The 21,482-nt window shown below is 40.8% G+C and overlaps 1 protein-coding gene across 1 annotated transcript in view; it reads right to left on the bottom strand.

The window, feature by feature from the left end:
- Positions 1-21,482, bottom strand: part of NBEA (neurobeachin) — a 1,472,531-nt gene that overhangs the window by 1,036,058 nt on the left and 414,991 nt on the right. Inside the window, exon 9 of the mRNA XM_053708445.1 lies at positions 19,214-19,411. Coding sequence (XP_053564420.1) covers positions 19,214-19,411 — 198 coding nt within the window. The remainder of the gene's footprint in view (positions 1-19,213; positions 19,412-21,482) is intronic.

Raw genomic sequence — 21,482 nt, forward strand, 5'->3', positions numbered from 1 at the left:
TAACAGGACCAAGAAAAGTACCTGAAACTAAATAATTTTCCATAAATAAGATACAACTATCTAAAGGAAAATAAATACTATTTTGCTATAGAAACAATAGCATAATTAGTAGAATTAGAGATAGCCCCAATAAATTGGAGAACCCTCCAAATTGAGTTTAACTGCTGGCAAAGAATATAGTTTAAAACCTTTGAAGAGGAAATAAAAGAAAATTCTCAGCCTATTCCATTCCCTAGTATGGGGAATTGGAAAGAAAACCTCTGAAAACACAGAAGAAATAAATAGGCAGAAATAATGTCAGCTAGTCTTAAAGAACTAGTTACCTTAATATCCAAAATAATCAACACCTTTTCAACAAAGAACAAATGTACTTTAATAATAGAAAAATAATAAAAAACATAATTTATGCTTACCTGATAAATTCCTTTCTCCTGTAGTGTAGTCAGTCCACGGGTCATCCATTACTTATGGGATATTAACTCCTCCCTAACAGGAAGTGCAAGAGGATCACCCAAGCAGAGCTGCTATATAGCTCCTCCCCTCTACGTCACACCCAGTCATTCGACCGAAAACCAAACGAGAAAGGAGAAACTATAGGGTGCAGTGGTGACTGGAGTATAATTTAAAATTTAGACCTGCCATAAAAAACAGGGCGGGCCGTGGACTGACTACACTACAGGAGAAAGGAATTTATCAGGTAAGCATAAATTATGTTTTCTCCTGTTAAGTGTAGTCAGTCCACGGGTCATCCATTACTTATGGGATACCAATACCAAAGCTAAAAGTACACAGATGACGGGAGGGACAGGCAGGATCTTTACGCAGAAGGAACCACTGCCTGAAGAATGTTAAAGATAAAATTAGAGGCGCCCTCAAATACTAGTAATAATCCGCCAGTATTGGTGTATAATGTGCTGTAAAACTGTCATAGAAAAGTTGTTACTATTGGCAATGATACAACAAGAACAGTATTGATAACCTACAAATAGATGTATAACTTGTTCAGTTAAGAGGATTTGAGTATGATATAGTTTGTTATAATGAATAAACTATCTCTCTAACAATGTATAATAAGATAGTCCACACTCTCAGAGGTGTTTGTAATCTCCAGGCAGCAATCTCATTCCAGAAAGGTGTTGGCCGTCACAGGTTCTGTTCAAAAAGAGAAGAGAGAGAAGAGGCGCCAAATGGTGTGTATCGTTTTGAATTCAGTAGGCCTTGCCCCCAAATAAAAACTACTTACAAAATTTCCAGCACTTGAGAAGTGCCACAAATGCCTTCTGAACTGTTAGCAGCCGTCCAGCTAGCTGATATGTATCAGAATTGCTTCTATACTGTGCTGTTCAAGACAAAAAACACAAAAGTGCCACAATAGTGTGTATCAGTGTGATCATTTGATATAGCGCAACAAATGAAATATACTCACAAGATGTAGGGCACTTGAGAAGTGCCACAAAAGCCTCCTGGACACTTGTCAGCTGTCCAGCTCACTGATAGAATCGATATCCCCTTGGTTCACTTGTTCAGCTCACAAACGAACTCTAATGTAGCACACTAGAATCTCCCTGCAGCTCAATATTCAGATGAGTGCAAGTATGGCTACCAGTGTTGGATGTGCAAAGTTGCTAAAAATTGCCGTGCTACTAGTACTGGTTAGTTAAAAATAGAAATTTATTAAAAACAATGTTACACTACGCGTTTCCCGGTTACTCAGACCGCTTCCTCAGGTGTAATTCCAGATACAAAGTAGCAAAATTTTATAGCCCATTATCGGCGTCTAACCCGACCCAGGGCGCATGCGTGAGCAACTAAAGAAACATTAGCCAATCAGTGCCTTAGTTGAGTTCCTCTCTAATATAATTGGTTCTCTCTTAGGGGCTTGGCCAATGACGTGCCCGCTATCTGATGGCATCAGATAGCGGGCACGTCATTGGCCAAGCCCCTAAGAGAAAACTAACTTTAGTAAATTGGTGCCAAAGTAGGCAATATTATAATAAAAATGTACCACTCTGGTATTGTAATACCTACGATAAGTTTAACTGTCAGTTTAAAAACTGACACGAGTGCCGATGACAAACATTACACATCAGATAGCGGGCACATCATTGGCCAAGCCCCTAAGAGAGAACCAATTATATTAGAGAGGAACTCAACTAAGGCACTGATTGGCTAATGTTTCTTTAGTTGCTCACGCATGCGCCCTGGGTCGGGTTAGACGCCGATAATGGGCTATAAAATTTTGCTACTTTGTATCTGGAATTACACCTGAGGAAGCGGTCTGAGTAACCGGGAAACGCGTAGTGTAACATTGTTTTTAATAAATTTCTATTTTTAACTAACCAGTACTAGTAGCACGGCAATTTTTAGCAACTTTGCACATCCAACACTGGTAGCCATACTTGCACTCATCTGAATATTGAGCTGCAGGGAGATTCTAGTGTGCTACATTAGAGTTCGTTTGTGAGCTGAACAAGTGAACCAAGGGGATATCGATTCTATCAGTGAGCTGGACAGCTGACAAGTGTCCAGGAGGCTTTTGTGGCACTTCTCAAGTGCCCTACATCTTGTGAGTATATTTCATTTGTTGCGCTATATCAAATGATCACACTGATACACACTATTGTGGCACTTTTGTGTTTTTTGTCTTGAACAGCACAGTATAGAAGCAATTCTGATACATATCAGCTAGCTGGACGGCTGCTAACAGTTCAGAAGGCATTTGTGGCACTTCTCAAGTGCTGGAAATTTTGTAAGTAGTTTTTATTTGGGGGCAAGGCCTACTGAATTCAAAACGATACACACCATTTGGCGCCTCTTCTCTCTCTTCTCTTTTTGAACTGCCTGAAGAACCTCTCCCCCAAAAACAGCCTCCGAAGAAGCAAAAGTGTAAAATTTGTAAAATTTGGAAAAAGTGTGAAGTGAAGACCAAGTCGCAGCCTTGCATATCTGTTCAACAGAGGCCTCATTTTTAAAGGCCCAAGTGGAAGCCACAGCTCTGGTAGAATGAGCTGTAATTCTTTCAGGAGGCTGCTGTCCAGCAGTCTCATAGGCTAAACGTATTATACTACGAAGCCAGAAGGAGAGAGTGGTAGCCGAAGCCTTTTGACCTCTCCTCTGTCCAGAATACAGACGACAAACAGGGAAGAAGTTTGTTGAAAATCTTTAGTTGCCTGTAAATAAAATTTCAGGGCACGGACAACGTCCAGATTGTGCAGAAGTCGTTCCTTCTTTGAGGAAGGATTAGGACACAATGAAGGAACAACAATCTCTTGATTGATATTCCTGTTAGTGACTACCTTAGGTAAGAACCCAGGTTTAGTACGCAGAACTACCTTGTCTGAATGGAAAATCAGATAAGGAGAATCACAATGTAAAGCAGATAACTCAGAGACTCTTCGAGCCGAGGAAATAGCCATTAAAAACAGAACTTTCCAAGATAACAGCTTGATATCAATGGAATGAAGGGGTTCAAACGGAACACCCTGTAAAACGTTAAGAACTAAGTTTAAGCTCCATGGTGGAGCAACAGTTTTAAACACAGGCTTAATCCTGGCCAAAGCCTGACAAAAAGCCTGAACGTCTGGAACTTCTGACAGACGTTTGTGTAAAAGGATGGACAAAGCTGAGATCTGTCCCTTTAACGAACTAGCGGATAAGCCCTTTTCTAAACCTTCTTGTAGAAAAGACAATATCCTAGGAATCCTAACCTTACTCCATGAGTAACTCTTGGATTCGCACCAATGCAAGTATTTGCGCCATATTTTATGGTAAATTTTCCTGGTAACAGGCTTCCTAGCCTGTATCAAGGTATCAATCACTGACTCAGAGAATCCACGCTTTGATAGAATCAAGCGTTCAATCTCCATGCAGTCAGCCTCAGAGAAATTAGATTTGGATGTTTGAAAGGACCCTGCACCAGAAGGTCCTGTCTCAGAGGCAGAGACCATGGTGGACAGGATGACATGTCCACTAGATCTGCATACCAGGTCCTGCGTGGCCACGCAGGCGCTATTAGAATCACTGATGCTCTCTCCTGTTTGATCCTGGCAATCAATCGAGGAAGCATCGGGAAGGGTGGAAACACATAAGCCATGTTGAAGACCCAAGGTGCTGTCAGAGCATCTATCAGAACCGCTCCCGGGTCTCTGGACCTGGATCCGTAATAAGGAAGTTTGGCGTTCTGGCGAGACGCCATGAGATCCAGATCTGGTTTGCCCCAACGCCAAAGTATTTGGGCAAAGACCTCCGGATGAAGTTCCCACTCCCCCGGATGAAAAGTTTGGCGACTTAGATAATCCGCTTCCCAGTTCTCCACGCCTGGGATGTGGATCGCTGATAGGTGGCAAGAGTGAGACTCTGCCCAGTGAATTATCTTTGAGACTTCCATCATTGCTAGGGAACTCCTTGTCCCTCCCTGATGGTTGATGTAAGCCACAGTCGTGATGTTGTCCGACTGAAACCTGATGAACCTCAGAGTTGCTAACTGAGGCCAAGCCAGAAGGGCATTGAAAACTGCTCTTAATTCCAGAATATTTATGGGAAGGAGACTCTCCTCCTGAGTCCAAGATCCCTGAGTCTTCAGGGAATTCCAGACAGCGCCCCAACCTATCAGGCTGGCGTCTGTTGTTACAATCGTCCAATCTGGCCTGCTGAAGGACATCCCCTTGGATAGATGTGGCCGAGAGAGCCACCATAGAAGAGAATTTCTGGTTTCTTGATCCAGATTCAGCATAGGGGACAAATCTGAGTAATCCCCATTCCACTGACTTAGCATGCACAATTGCAGTGGTCTGAGATGCAGGCGTGCAAAGGGTACTATGTCCATTGCCGCTACCATTAAGCCGATTACATCCATGCATTGAGCCACTGACGGGTGTGGAATGGAATGAAGGATCCGGCAAGCATCTAGAAGTTTTGTTAACCTGACCTCTGTCAGATAAATCTTCATTTCTACAGAATCTATGAGAGTCCCTAAGAAGGGAACTCTTGTGAGTAGCAATAGAGAACTCTTTTCTTCGTTCACTTTCCACCCATGTGACCTTAGAAATGCCAGTACTAACTCTGTATGAGACTTGGCAGTTTGGAAAATTGACGCTTGTATCAGAATGTCGTCTAGGTACGGAGCTACCGATATTCCTTGCGGTCTTAGTACCGCCAGAAGAGAACCCAGAACCTTTGTAAAGATTCTTGGAGCCGTAGCTAACCCGAAGGGAAGAGCTACAAACTGGTAATGCCTGTCTAGGAAGGCAAACCTTAGATACCGGTAATGATCCTTGTGAATCGGTATGTGAAGGTAGGCATCCTTTAAATCCACTGTGGTCATGTACTGACCCCTTTGGATCATGGGTAAGATTGTCCGAATAGTTTCCATTTTGAACGATGGAACTCTTAGGAATTTGTTTAGGATCTTTAAATCCAATATTGGTCTGAAGGTTCCTTCTTTCTTGGGAACCACAAACAGATTTGAGTAAAACCCTTGTCCGTGTTCCGACCGCGGAACCGGATGGATCACTCCCATTAGTAAAAGATCTTGTACACAGCGTAGAAACGCCTCTTTCTTTATCTGGTTTGTTGACAACCTTGAAAGATGAAATCTCCCTTGTGGAGGAGAAGCTTTGAAGTCCAGAAGATATCCCTGAGATATGATCTCCAACGCCCAGGGATCCTGGACATCTCTTGCCCAAGCCTGGGCAAAGAGAGAAAGTCTGCCCCCCACTAGATCCGTTTCCGGATCGGGGGCCCTCACTTCATGCTGTCTTAGGGGCAGCAGCAGGTTTTCTGGCCTGCTTGCCCTTGTTCCAGGTCTGGTTAGGTTTCCAGCCTTGTCTGTAGCGAGCAACAGTTCCTTCCTGTTTTGGAGCAGAGGAAGTGGATGCTGCTCCTGCCTTGAAGTTACGAAAGGCACGAAAATTAGACTGTCTAGCCCTTGGTTTGGCTCTGTCTTGAGGCAGGGCATGGCCCTTACCTCCCGTAATGTCAGCGATAATTTCTTTCAAACCGGGCCCGAATAATGTCTGCCCCTTGAAAGGTATGTTAAGCAATTTAGATTTAGAAGTCACATCAGCTGACCAGGATTTTAGCCACAGCGCTCTGCGCGCCTGAATGGCGAATCCGGAATTCTTAGCCGTAAGTTTAGTTAAGTGTACTACGGCATCAGAAATAAATGAATTAGCTAGCTTAAGGGCTTTAAGCTTGTGTGTAATCTCATCCAATGGAGCTGTGTCAAGGGTCTCTTCCAGAGACTCAAACCAAAATGCCGCCGCAGCCGTGACAGGCGCAATGCATGCAAGGGGTTGCAATATAAAACCTTGTTGAACAAACATTTTCTTAAGGTAACCCTCTAACTTTTTATCCATTGGATCTGAAAAGGCACAGCTATCCTCCACCGGGATAGTGGTACACTTAGCTAAAGTAGAAACTGCTCCCTCCACCTTAGGGACCGTTTGCCATAAGTCCCGTGTGGTGGCGTCTATTGGAAAAAATTTTCTGAATATAGGAGGGGGTGAGAAAGGCACACCGGGTCTATCCCACTCCTTAGTAACAATTTCAGTAAGTCTCTTAGGTATAGGAAAAACGTCAGTACACGTCGGTACCGCAAAATATTTATCCAACCTACATATTTTCTCTGGGATTGCAACCGTGTTACAATCATTCAGAGCCGCTAACACCTCCCCTAGTAATACACGGAGGTTCTCCAGCTTAAATTTAAAATTTGAAATGTCTGAATCCAGTTTATTTGGATCAGATCCGTCACCCACAGAATGAAGCTCTCCGTCTTCATGTTCTGCAAATTGTGACGCAGTATCAGACATGGCCCTAGCATTATCAGCGCACTCTGTTCTCACCCCAGAGTGGTCTCGTTTACCCCTAAGTTCTGGCAATTTAGATAAAACTTCAGTCATAACATTAGCCATGTCGTGTAAAGTGATTTGTAATGGCCGCCCTGATGTACTTGGCGTTACAATATCACGCACCTCCTGAGCGGGAGATGCAGGTACTGAAACGTGAGGCAATTTAGTCGGCATAACTTCCCCCTCGTTGTCTGGTGAATTTTGCTTAACATGTACAGATTGGCTTTTATTTAAAGTAGCATCAATGCAATTAGTACATAAATTTCTATTGGGCTCCACCTTGGCCTTAGAACATATAGCACAAAGAGATTCCTCTGTGTCAGACATGTTTAAACAAACTAGCAATTAGACTAGCAAGCTTGGAAAATACTTTTCAAATGAATTTACAAGCAATATAAAAAACGTTACTGTGCCTTTAAGAAGCACACAAAAAAACTGTCACTTTGATATAACAATGAACCGGTTTAGTTATAGCAATCAATTTTTCATATGAAATGCATTAATTTAGCAAAGGATAGCACCCATCAGCAAATGGATTATTAACCCCTTAATACCAAAAAACGATTGACAAATCAAATAAATACGTTTTTATCACAGTCAAAGCACAGTCTCACAGGTCTGCTGTGAGTGATTACCTCCCTCAAACTAGTTTTGGAGACCCCTGAGCTCTGTAGAGACGTCCTGGATCATGCAGGGAGAATAAGGAAGACTGTGACTGAATTGTTAATGCATAGTAAAAGCGCCAAAATAGGCCCCTCCCACTCATAATACAGCAGTGGGGAAGCTCAGTAAACTGATTTTATTCAAAATAAACGACAGCCAAGTGGAAAATAATGCCCATAAATTTTCACCAAGTACCTCAGAGAGAAAAACGATTAACCTGCCAGTAAACGTTTTAAATATATGAAATAATAATAAAAACCTGTTGCTAGTCGCTATCACTGCAGAAAGGCTATAAGTTATATGTATACCGTATTTTCTTAGTGAAGTGCCATTCCCCAGAAATACTTTAGTGCCAACATACATACATAACAGCCTGATACCAGTTGCTACTACTGCATTTAAGGCTGTACTTACATTATATTGGTATTAGCAGTATTTTCTCAGTCAATTCCATTCCTTAGAAAATAATATACTGCAACATACCTCTTTGCAGGTGAACCCTGCCCGCTGTCCCCTGTTCTGAAGTTACCTCGCTCCTCAGAATGGCCGAGAACAGCAAATGGATCTTAGTTACGTCCGCTAAGATCATACACAAACTCAGGTAGATTCTTCTTCTAATACTGCCTGAGAAGAAACAACACACTCCGGTGCTGTTAAAAACAACAAACTTTTGATTGAAGTAATAAAAAAACTAAATTTAATAACCACACTCCTCTCACACATCCTATCTATTAGTTAGGTGCAAGAGAATGTCTGGGTGTGACGTAGAGGGGAGGAGCTATATAGCAGCTCTGCTTGGGTGATCCTCTTGCACTTCCTGTTAGGGAGGAGTTAATATCCCATAAGTAATGGATGACCCGTGGACTGACTACACTTAACAGGAGAAAAGTAGATTTGTTAGTGTCAATATCTGATGAAGAAAATTTCTGAAAGAGAAAAAAACATCATCGGAGAAGGATAAATCAGTATGTTGTTGGTCATTTGAAACTTCAATAATAAAAAAAGAAGTGAAAAAAGACCTAAAAATTTTATTAGAAGGCACGAAGTCCGACAAAGCCTTTAAAATAGAATCAGAAAAATATTTCTTATAAATCTTCTAAATATTTCTCGTTAGAAAGGAAATATATAAAGCATAAATACTAATGGATTCCGCATGTAAAAGTATAACATAATAACTTATTACAAACCATAGCTAAAGATAAACATTTATAACATTTAAAATAAATGAACTTAGCTTTGGTAGAACTGAAACTCAGTTAAGCATTTTTCCAGAAGTGGCTTCTGATTCAGAGTCAATCTGAGACATCTTGCAATATGTAATAGAAAAAACAACATATAAAGCAAAATTGATCAAATTCCTTAAATGACAGTTTCAGGAATGGGAAAAAAATGCCAATGAACAAGCTTCTAGCAACCAGAAGCAATAAATAATGAGACTTTAAATATTGTGGAGACAACAATAACGCTCAAATTTTTTAGCGGCAAAAAAGCCGCCCACATTATTTGGCGCCTAAATGCTTTTGACATCCGGTAACGCCGACATTTTTTGGCACAAAAACGTCAAAAAAATTACGCAACTTCCGGCGAGACGTATGACGCCGGAAATGACAAGAAAATTTTTGCGCCAAGAAAGTCCGCGCCAAGAATGACGCAATAAAATGAAGCATTTTCAGCTCCCGCGAGCCTAACAGCCCACAGGAAAAAAAGTCAAATTTTAAGGTAAGAAACATTTGAATTATTCATATGCATTATCCCAAATATGAAACAATGTCTGAAAATAAGGAACGTTGAACATCCTGAATCAAGGCAAATAAATGTTTAAACACATATATTTAGAACTTTATATAAAAGTGCCCAACCATAGCTTAGAGTGTCACAGAAAATAAGACTTACTTACCCCAGGACACTCATCTACATGTAGTAGAAAGCCAAACCAGTACTGAAACGAGAATCAGTAGAGGTAATGGTATATATAAGAGTATATCGTCAATCTGAAAAGGGAGGTAAGAGATGAATCTCTACGACCGATAACAGAGAACCTATGAAATAGACCCCGTAGAAGATCATTGAATTCAAATAGGCAATACTCTCTCCACATCCCTCTGACATTCACTGCACGCTGAGAGGAAAACCGGGCTCCAACCGGCTGCGGAGCGCATATCAACTTAGAATCTAGCACAAACTTACTTCACCACCTCCACGGGAGGCAAAGTTTGTAAAACTGATTTGTGGGTGTGGTGAGGGGTGTATTTATAGGCATTTTGAGGTTTGGGAAACTTTGCCCCTCCTGGTAGGAATGTGTATCCCATACGTCACTAGCTCATGGACTCTTGCTAATTACATGAAAGAAAGGTTAAATTTCAGAATAAGATAAGCAAAAAAAACCTTTGTTATAAAGCCAGTTATCAATGCCCCTTAGACACCAGAGTATAATCAATTTCAAGAGAGAAAATGAAGACCCTCTATAACAAACACCCACAGTGCTGTGCTACCCACCCCTCCAAAAGCTCTTATGCTGGGCACTTACCCCCTTCCAAAATTAAGTCTATGACAAGGAATGACAGAAATTGAGAAAACAGTTATGTAGGAGCTGGATTCTGCCCTTAGAGAGCAGCGATGAGCATGGGAAAAGAGGGCGGAGCTACCACCCAGTGCATGTCTGGAGTCTCAGAGGGCGCAGGAAAATCAATAAAGAAAAAAGCGATAAAAATTAAATAAAAGTGATAAAAACAAGAAAGTTAAAAACCACTAAGGGAGCTTCCCAACCCAACCGCTATGCTGTAAAGAGGGTTGTAAGGGGTCTGTGTATTTTGATAATTAATAATAAATTAGGCTGAGGCTGCTAACACCCAAAAGATACATAAAAATAATGTGTCTGTAGGCAGGCAAACCAAGTCCCCTTGCTATACTGTACTTGCCAACAAGTACCTAATTATAGCGTATGAGCTGTGTAAGTGTTAAAAGGTCACTTACCTTAATGAAGCACCCCTCCACTGAGCTTACCAGTCAGAAATCTGAAGCTGTATCCAGTAGAGAACCAATCCAGAGCTTTTACAGCAAAGGACCCACAGGGGGAGGCTAAGGAACATGTCCCCACAACGCCTAAGGGTGGTAATTTCTGAAATCAAATAGGGAAACTGCACACATAACCTGGTATTCCTATGCCCCTGCATCATTTAAAGTGCTGAAGTTCAATCTATTTCTTCTTTCTGAATGATCAGATGCAGGGGTAATAGGTCACACATTGGTTTGAGCTCCCATAAATAATCTATAAGAGTAGCTAGAGCAACTCTATTCTCAACCTTCTCCTGAGGAGAGATGGGAGGGATTAAAGCTCTTGTGTGGGTTATTGGCCTCCTCCTAGTGGTGGGAGTTATATCCAACATGTTATGGAATTTCTTTGAACCCTTATCCTCATACAAAATAAATATCTTCCCTTCCCTGTTGTGAAATGTCAGCTATTTACAGGTATGTTTCATCACTTCCAAGCACCTCTAAAATAAAATTGTAAGGTACAGTATCTTTCTTTCCCTGTTAATGTTATATGTCCGCTATTTACAGGTATGCTGCATCACTAAAATATATATTGTGAGAGGTAGAGTATCTTCCATTCTCTGTTCATGTGATATAAAAGCTGCCTTTAGGTATGCTGCATCACTTTTAAGTGAGAGTGATTCGTATAACTTGTCCTTTAATGGCTCTTTAGTAGTTCATACCACTTCATAGTATTTATTGGATTTGTATTCTGTAACCATGTACTAATCCTTTAATCTATCCACATTTGGATGGAATGAGAGATGGTTACTAAAATATCTTATACTAATGAAAAAGGTAAAAGCAAAATTGTCTTGATAGTCATCACCTTCAAGGTACTATATGCATAAGTTAAAATGGATGCTTCTGCAATACCATTAGAAACAAATTCAAATCCCATGGAGGATTAACATGACAGGATCAATACCTGTAAAGGTATAGAAGAGGTTTAAATATCTGGGTCAAGAACCACTTGCCACTGAATTAACCAAGCTTTCAGTAAAAAGTAATGATATGGATAGACAAGACAGGCAGATCCTCAGTAAAGAGGGATCTGTGGCAACACTGCCGCTTATATAATGGTACACTCGGGCAGTAGTCAGTGAGCAACTCCAGAGGTTACACATATATAGTCAACTATGCAAACTTTGTTTTTCTTTTTTGCAATAAGGAAAATAAATTACTATGTAAAATCAATTTGCAATATCACATCCTGAACATAGTTAACAAAAATTACATAAATCAGATTTTTTTTTTTTTTTGCTAGATCTGACTGGAAAAGAAGTGAATAATTGCTGAATTATTATTGTATATAAGGGGGATGCGCACAATGTGATAATTACATTTATTTCCATGGCAACATAAAATAATTAAATTGGTGATAATAGCGAAGAAAACAGAACCCTTTAAACAAAAATGATAGCAACGTTAGCAAAACAGAATTTATGTTTACCTGATAAATTACTTTCTCCAACGGTGTGTCCGGTCCACGGCGTCATCCTTACTTGTGGGATATTCTCTTCCCCAACAGGAAATGGCAAAGAGCCCAGCAAAGCTGGTCACATGATCCCTCCTAGGCTCCGCCTACCCCAGTCATTCGACCGACGTTAAGGAGGAATATTTGCATAGGAGAAACCATATGTTACCGTGGTGACTGTAGTTAAAGAAAATAAATTATCAGACCTGATTAAAAAAACCAGGGCGGGCCGTGGACCGGACACACCGTTGGAGAAAGTAATTTATCAGGTAAACATAAATTCTGTTTTCTCCAACATAGGTGTGTCCGGTCCACGGCGTCATCCTTACTTGTGGGAACCAATACCAAAGCTTTAGGACACGGATGAAGGGAGGGAGCAAATCAGGTCACCTAAATGGAAGGCACCACGGCTTGCAAAACCTTTCTCCCAAAAATAGCCTCAGAAGAAGCAAAAGTATCAAATTTGTAAAATTTAGAAAAAGTGTGCAGTGAAGACCAAGTCGCTGCCTTACATATCTGATCAACAGAAGCCTCGTTCTTGAAGGCCCATGTGGAAGCCACAGCCCTAGTGGAGTGAGCTGTGATTCTTTCAGGAGGCTGCCGTCCGGCAGTCTCATAAGCCAATCGGATAATGCTTTTAATCCAGAAGGAGAGAGAGGTAGAAGTTGCTTTTTTGACCTCTCCGTTTACCAGAATAAACAACAAACAAAGACGAAGTTTGTCTGAAATCCTTAGTAGCTGCTAAGTAAAATTTGAGAGCACGAACTACATCCAAGTTGTGCAACAAACGTTCCTTCTTTGAAACTGGATTAGGACACAAAGAAGGCACAACTATCTCCTGGTTAATGTTTTTGTTAGAAACAACTTTTGGAAGAAAACCAGGTTTAGTACGCAAAACCACCTTATCTGCATGGAACACCAGATAAGGAGAAGAACACTGCAGAGCAGATAATTCTGAAACTCTTCTAGCAGAAGAAATTGCAACCAAAAAAAAAAACTTTCCAAGATAATAACTTAATATCAACGGAATGTAAGGGTTCAAACGGAACCCCCTGAAGAACTGAAAGAACTAGGTTGAGACTCCAAGGAGGAGTCAAAATTTTGTAAACAGGCTTGATTCTAACCAGAGCCTGAACAAAGGCTAGAACATCTGGCACAGCTGCCAGCTTTTTGTGAAGTAACACAGACAAGGCAGAAATCTGTCCCATCAAGGAACTTGCAGATAATCCTTTTTTCCAATCCTTCTCGAAGGAAGGATAGACTCTTAGGAATCTTAACCTTGTCCCAAGGGAATCCTGCAGATTCACACCAACAGATATACCAAATTATGTGGTAATTTTTCTGGTTACAGGCTTTCAGGCCTGAACAAGAGTATTAATAACAGAATCTGAGAACCCTCGCTTTGATAAGATCAAGCGTTCAATCTCCAAGCAGTCAGCTGGAGTGGGTCGAACGGACCTAGAACAAGAAGGTCTCGTCTCAAAGGTAGTTTCCATGGTGGAGCCGATGACATATTCCCCAGATCTGCATACCAAGTCCTGCGTGGCCACGCAGGAGCTATCAAAATCACCGACGCCTTCTCCTGATTGATCCTGGCTACCAGCCTGGGGATGAGAGGAAACGGCGGGAACACATAAGCTAGTTTGAAGGTCCAAGGTGCTACTAGTGCATCCACTAGAGCCGCCTTGGGATCCCTGGATCTGTACCCGTAGTAAGGAACTCTGAAGTTCTGACGAGAGGCCATCAGATCCATGTCTGGAATGCCCCACGGTTGAGTGACTTGGGCAAAGATTTCCGGATGGAGTTCCCACTCCCCCGGATGCAATGTCTGATGACTCAGAAAATCCGCTTCCCAATTTTCCACTCCTGGGATGTGGATAGCAGACAGGTGGCAGGAGTGAGACTCCGCCCATAGAATGATTTTGGTCACTTCTTCCATCGCTAGGGAACTCCTTGTTCCCCCCTGATGGTTGATGTATGAACTTGGCCCTCGCTAGCTGAGGCCAAGCTTTGAGAGCATTGAATATCGCTCTCAGTTCCAGAATATTTATCGGTAGAAGAGATTCTACCCGAGACCAAAGACCCTGAGCTTTCAGGGATCCCCAGACCGCGCCCCAGCCCATCAGACTGGCGTCGGTCGTGACAATGACCCACTCTGGTCTGCGGAAGGGTCATCCCTTGTGACAGGTTGTCCAGGGACAGCCACCAACGGAATGAGTCTCTGGTCCTCTGATTTACTTGTATCTTCGGAGACAAGTCTGAATAGTCCCCATTCCACTGACTGAGCATGAACAGTTGTAATGGTCTTAGATGAATGCGCACAAAAGGAACTATGTCCATTGCCTCTACCATCAAACCTATCACTTCCATGCACTGCGCTATGGAAGGAAGAGGAACGGAATGAAGTATCCGACAAGAGTCTAGAAGTTTTGTTTTTCTGGCTTCTGTCAGAAAAATCCTCATTTCTAAGGAGTCTATTATAGATCCCAAGAAGGGAACCCTCGTTGACGGAGATAGAGAACTCTTTTCCACGTTCACTTTCCATCCGTGAGATCTGAGAAAGGCCAGGACAATGTCCGTGTGAGCCTTTACTTGAGGAAGGGACGACGCTCGAATCAGAATGTCGTCCAAGTAAGGTACTACAGCAATGCCCCTTGGTCTTAGCACCGCCAGAAGGGACCCTAGTACCTATGAGAAAATCCTAGGAGCAGTGGCTAATCCGAAAGAAAACGCCACGAACTGGAAATGCTTGTCCAGGAATGCAAACCTTAGGAACCGATGATGTTCCTTGTGGATAGGAATATGTAGATACGCATCCTTGAAATCCACCTTGGTCATGAATTGACCTTCCTGGATGGAAGGAAGAAGTGTTCGAATGGTTTCCATCTTGAACGATGGAACCTTGAGAAACTTGTTCAAGATCTTGAGATCGAAGATTGGTCTGAACGTTCCCTCTTTTTTTGGGAACTATGAACAGATTGGAGTAGAACCCCATCCCTTGTTCTCCTAATGGAACAGGATGAATCACTCCCATTTTTAGCAGGTCTTCTACCCAATGTAAGAATGCCTGTCTTCTTATGTGGTCTGAAGACAACTGAGACCTGTGGAACCTCCCCCTTGGAGGAAGCCCCTTGAACTCCAGAGAATAACCTTGGGAGACTATTTCTAGCGCCCAAGGATCCAGAACATCTCTTGCCCAAGCCTGAGCGAAGAGAGAGAGTCTGCCCCCCACCAGATCCGGTCCCGGATCGGGGGCCCGCATTTCATGCTGTCTTGGTAGCAGTGGCAGGTTTCCTGGCCTGCTTTCCTTTGTTCCAGCCTTGCATAGGTCTCCAGGCTGGATTGGTTTGAGAAGTATTACCTTCCTGCTTAGAGGACGTAGCCCTTGGGGCTGATCCGTTTCTGCGAAAGGGACGAAACTTAGGTTTATTTTTGGTCTTGAAAAGACCTATCCTGAGGAAGGGCGTGGCCCTTGCCCCCAGTGATATCAGAGATAATCTCTTTCAAGTCAGGGCCAAAGAGTGTTTTCCCCTTGAAAGGAATGTCAAGCAATTTGTTCTTGGAAGACGCATCCACTGCCCAAGATTTTAACCAAAGCGCTCTGCGCCACAATAGCAAACCCAGAATTTTTTCGCCGCTAACCTAGCCAATTGCAAGGTGGCGTCTAGGGTGAAAGAATTAGCCAATTTAAGAGCACGAATTCTGTCCATAATCTCCTCATAAGAAGAAGAATTACTAATAATCGCCTTTCCTAGCTCATCAAACTAGAAACACGCGGCTGCAGTGACAGGGACAATGCATGCAATTGGTTGTAGAAGGGAACCTTGCTGAACAAACATCTTTTTTAGCAGACCTTCTAATTTTTTATCCATAGGATCTTGGAAAGCACAACTATCTTCTATGGGTATAGTGGCGCGCTTGTGTAGAGTAGAAACCGCCCCCTCGACCTTGGGGACTGTCTGCCATCAGTCCTTTCTGGGGTCGACTATAGGAAAACAATTTTTTTAAATATGGGGGGAGGTACTAAAGGTATACCGGGCCTGTCCCATTCTTTACTAACAATGTACGCCACCCGCTTGGATATAGGAAAAGCTTCGGGGGGCCCCGGGGCCTCTAAGAACTTTTCCATTTTACATAGTGGTTCTGGAATGACCAGATAATCACAATCATCCAAATTGGATAACACCTCCTTAAGCAGAGCGCGGAGATGTTCCAACTTAAATTTAAAAGTAATCACATCAGGTTCAGCTTGTTGAGAAATGTTTCCTGAATCTGAAATTTCTCCTTCAGACAAAACCTCCCTGGCCCCCTCAGACTGGTGTAGGGGCCCTTCAGAAACCATATCATCAGCGTTCTCATGCTCTACAGAATTTTCTAAAACAGAGCAGTCGCGCTTTCGCTGATAAGTGGGCATATTGGCTAAAATGTTTTTGATAGAATTATCCATTACAGCCGTTAAATGTTGCATAGTAAGGAGTATTGGCGCACTAGATGTACTAGGGGCCTCCTGTATGGGCAAGACTGGTGTAGACGAAGGAGGGGATGATGCAGTACCATGCTTACTCCCCTCACTTGAGGAATCATCTTGGGCATCATTTTTACTAAATTTTTTTATGACATAAAATACATATAGTTAAATGAGAAGGAACCTTGGTTTCCCCACAGTCAGAACACAATCTATCTGGTAGTTCAGACATGTTAAACAGGCATAAACTTGATAACAAAGCACAAAAAACGTTTTAAAATAAAACCGTTACTGTCACTTTAAATTTTAAACTAAACACACTTTATTACTGCAATTGCGAAAAAGTATGAAGGAATTGTTCAAAATTCACCAAAATTTCACCACAGTGTCTTAAAGCCTTAAAAGTATTGCACACCAAATTTGGAAGCTTTAACCCTTAAAATAACGGAACCGGAGCCGTTTTTATATTTAACCCCTTTACAGTCCCTGGAATCTGCTTTGCTGAGACCCAACCAAGCCCAAAGGGGAATACGATACCAAATGATGCCTTCAGAAAGACTTTTCTATGTATCAGAGCTCCACACACATGCAGCTGCATGCCATGCTGTCCTCAAAAACAAGTGCGCCATACCGGCGCGAAAATGAGGCTCTGACTATGATTAGGGAAAGCCCCTAAAGAATAAGGTGTCTAAAACAGTGCCTGCCGATATAATCATATCAAAATACCCAGAATAAATGATTCCTCAAGGCTAAATATGTGTTAATAATGAATCGATTTAGCCCAGAAAAAGTCTACAGTCTTAATAAGCCCTTGTGAAGCCCTTATTTACTATCTTAATAAACATGGCTTACCGGATCCCATAGGGAAAATGACAGCTTCCAGCATTACATCGTCTTGTTAGAATGTGTCATACCTCAAGCAGTAAGAGACTGCACACTGTTCCCCCAACTGAAGTTAATTGCTCTCAACAGTCCTGTGTGGAACAGCCATGGATTTTAGTTACGGTGCTAAAATCATTTTCCTCATATAAACAGAAATCTTCATCTCTTTTCTGTTTCTGAGTAAATAGTACATACCAGCACTATTTTAAAATAACAAACTCTTGATTGAATAATAAAAACTACAGTTAAACACTAAAAAACTCTAAGCCATCTCCGTGGAGATGTTGCCTGTACAACGGCAAAGAGAATGACTGGGGTAGGCGGAGCCTAGGAGGGATCATGTGACCAGCTTTGCTGGGCTCTTTGCCATTTCCTGTTGGGGAAGAGAATATCCCACAAGTAAGGATGACGCCGTGGACCGGACACACCTATGTTGGAGAAAATACTTTATTTCCAAATATAAGACAGATGAGGTATGTTTTTTTAAAATTACTTATCTTTTTAAAGAGACATCAAACGCAACATTTTTCTTTCATGATTCGTATATAGCATATCGTTTTAAACAACTTTCCAATTTAAAGCTATGATCAAATTTTCTTCATTCACTTGCTACTATTGAAGGAGCAGCAATGCAGTACTGGGAGCTAGCTGAACACATCTGATATGCTTGCTCCCAGTAGTGCAGTGCTGCTCCCAGTCCCATGCCTATCTAGGTATGCTTTTCAACCAAGAATACTAAGAGAATGAAGCCGCATAGCTAAGAGACGTAAATTGGAAAGTTGTTTGAAATTGCATGATTGATTTGCATCATGAAAAATTAAATTTCAGATTTACCGTCCCTTTAACAGGTATGTCATACTAAGGCTGTAAACAAAAAAGATGCTAAAGAAATATTCAGTTTCATTATGTTTACATAAACCTAAAGCAACAAGCACAAATGAATAGACGCCAAGATATCAAGTATATTATGTACTAATAATAAGGTAGTGTTTCCAGTTATCTATGCAAAGTTTCACTGATTAATTAAAACATTTAATAGACTATCAAAATAGAAGCAGGAGCGCTACAAGAGCTAAAGATATAGGGCAATGTCATAAGTGAACAATGATAGGCAACAGAATATTCAAAGTAATAACAATTTATTATAAAATATAAAAGCAGATGTAGTAAAATCGGACGTCTCTGATACAGAATAATAACATATATAGAATGAGTTCTAATAAAAACGATATGTCAAACTCACAGGGAATATTGCCACCACTAAAGACTAAGCGCTAGTCTGTACCTGCAGGTGTTAGTTGACTGTTTAGGCAGAAGTAGTATCCTTACAAATACAGGACGGTTACGAGGAGTAACAATGTTACAATGTCTCAAAAGAGAACTGCAATATTCTCACAGTGGTTAGATCCGCACGCATTCAAAAATTAGCTTTCAGATCGGAAAACATTTACCTCATACTCAGAATTTGCTACTAATTGTATATGTAATACATAATAAATGACGTGGTGCATTGTTCTAAAATGATTTAAAGACCATGTTGCCATAAAATTAGTTTTATAAATGACTTTAGCTAATATTAAATTGGGCACCTATTCTATTGGTTATTTCTTTCTAAGCAATTGGACATTAGACAAGTATAATTGTGCATCTGAGACACAGCACAAAGATATCGAACAATGATTTAACCCTTAGCATTTTGCTAGAACATCACTTGCACATCATAAGGTATAAGGGACCAATATAGACCATACAGACACAGGTATACAATTTCATTTTTATAAAATTAATTGTACACAAGCTGCATGATTTCAAATATAAAAAAACAACATATATAGAACCTACCTGAAGCATTAATGCATGTGGCGAATGCACAAAAATTGAGGGATTTTCCTTTGGTGATGATTCAAGGCAGAGCTGGGCATCCGTAGCCTTTGCATTGTATGTAAATGCTATACTGCTTGCAAGTTTTCCATCATACAGAACCTGTTTGTGGTGCTCAGCAAGGTGAATGTCACTCTCAGATTTAAACTTGAATGTGCTCTGAAGAAAAAATAAAGAAACCACATTATAGACATGTTGCATACAAAGGAAATATTTAAATGGTTAAACACGTATAATGCAAGCAATTGTGCAATAATAAACTGGTCTAACACATTACAGCAATTCCTTTTTGCACTTTTATGTCACAGTAAGGAGGGCTGTCCCAGAGACAGCTGGTAGACATAGACCATAGGGACATTGTACTTTTCTCCCCTTCAACATGTTCCCACAGTGGTGCATTTTACTTGAAGTGTATTTAATGATTTATGAAAGGCGTGATTCCCTTTTTTTTTTTATTTGAAATAGCTGGTTTTGCCTGTAGAAACCACCACCTACACTGAAAATATGAATAACAAATTTATTCACTGTAAAAAAAGTTATGTAAACAGGTAACAAAACACTAGTTAAAGGGACAGTCAACACCAGAAATGTTGTTGTTTACAAAGATGACTTGCATTTTAGTGCTGTGTTAACTCTTAAATAACTCCATGGGCGCTGTGTGAACACAATGTTATCTATATGGCTCACATGAACTAGCTCTCCCCTGTTGTGAAAAGCAAATAGAAAAAGCATGCAATAAGAGGCGGACTTCAAGGGCTTAGAAATGATCATATGAGCTTTCAACTAAGAATACCAAGAGAACAAAGCAAAACTGGTGATACAAGTAAATTGGAAAGTTGTTTAAAATTGCATGCCCTATTTGAAAAATGAAAGGTTTTTTTTGGACTTGACTGTCCCTTTAAAAGATGTGCATTCAGCAGTTTTGTTCACTGCCAAATGCAGAAGTAGGAGGCTGTTTTCGGTTCTTTTCTGAGCTGAATATACTCTTGTGCAAGTGAAACACTCTACGATCTGGATTTGCACAGATTTTAGTGGGTTTTTTCTTGCACAAGAGGATATCTGGTTCCAAAAAGAGCCGAATACCGAAAGCAGCCTCCTACATCCACATTCAACAGTGAACGAAACTGCTGAATGCCCATTTCTACTAGTTAATCTCCCACTGGGGGGGTAGGAGAAAGGCAGATTTTTGTATCTGAAAAAGCTGGTTGTGCCCAATCACAATAAGCATTTCAATACCTAAGTATGTTTTAACATAGATAGTATTAGCAGGTCTGCTTTACCTGCAGGCTCATCCCATTTTATGGGCATGTCCTTGAGAACAAAAGATGATAATTTTAATAAGCAAAGTCAGCTATTTCAAATACAAAAATAAACACTAATGAACAATTTTCCATACATTTAATACTCTGCAACATAACCAGTCATTTGGGACACATTGACATTTATAGTACAGTGCCCCTTTAAAAAGAGGGTTAGAAGATAGTAGGCATGAAGAAAGAGTATTACAAAGTTATATTATAAAAATAATTTAAGCTTTTAATAAACATCTTTACATTTACTTATAAGATTTTCAGCTTTTACATGATTAACGATTTGCTTGATAGGGAAAAAAATACTAAAATATACCATAATAATTTAACATACTATCTGAGTGTGGAAACATTCAAAATACAATAATTTTTTGCTGCAATAGTTTTTAAAATTTGCAATCTTCCCGGATCACTTTTTTTTTTAAGGAACAAATGAAAACGGGAGGAGGTTAGTAGTCCTACACAGTCAGTTTTATTCAATCAAAATTTGGATTGGTTTATCCCATCTCCTTTACTAAGGCCTAACAGGGATTTATACCTTTATGTATATGTTCAACTGCAGTATTGTCCCCAGGAACTATTTAGCAGGGGTGTCCAAACTTTGCTCTCCAGAGGTTTTGGAACTACATTTCCGATGATGCTCAGCCAGCATTTTATGTAGCTGAGCATCATGGGAAATGTAGTTCCAAAACCTCTGGAGAGCAAAGTTTGGACACCCCTGAATGGGCACACCAATCAGCTGATTTTACTGAACAACCTGCTAAAATGAACCAATATGAAGTGTACCTTTATTTACATTAAATGATGCAATTAAATTGTGCTTTGGTACAGCTTAAACGGACATGACACCCACATTTTTTCACTCATGATACAGACAGAGCGTGCAATTTTAAACAGCTTTCTTATTTAATACTGTTATC

Source organism: Bombina bombina, chromosome 3, assembly GCF_027579735.1.
Source record: "Bombina bombina isolate aBomBom1 chromosome 3, aBomBom1.pri, whole genome shotgun sequence".
NCBI classification, from domain to species: domain Eukaryota; kingdom Metazoa; phylum Chordata; class Amphibia; order Anura; family Bombinatoridae; genus Bombina; species Bombina bombina.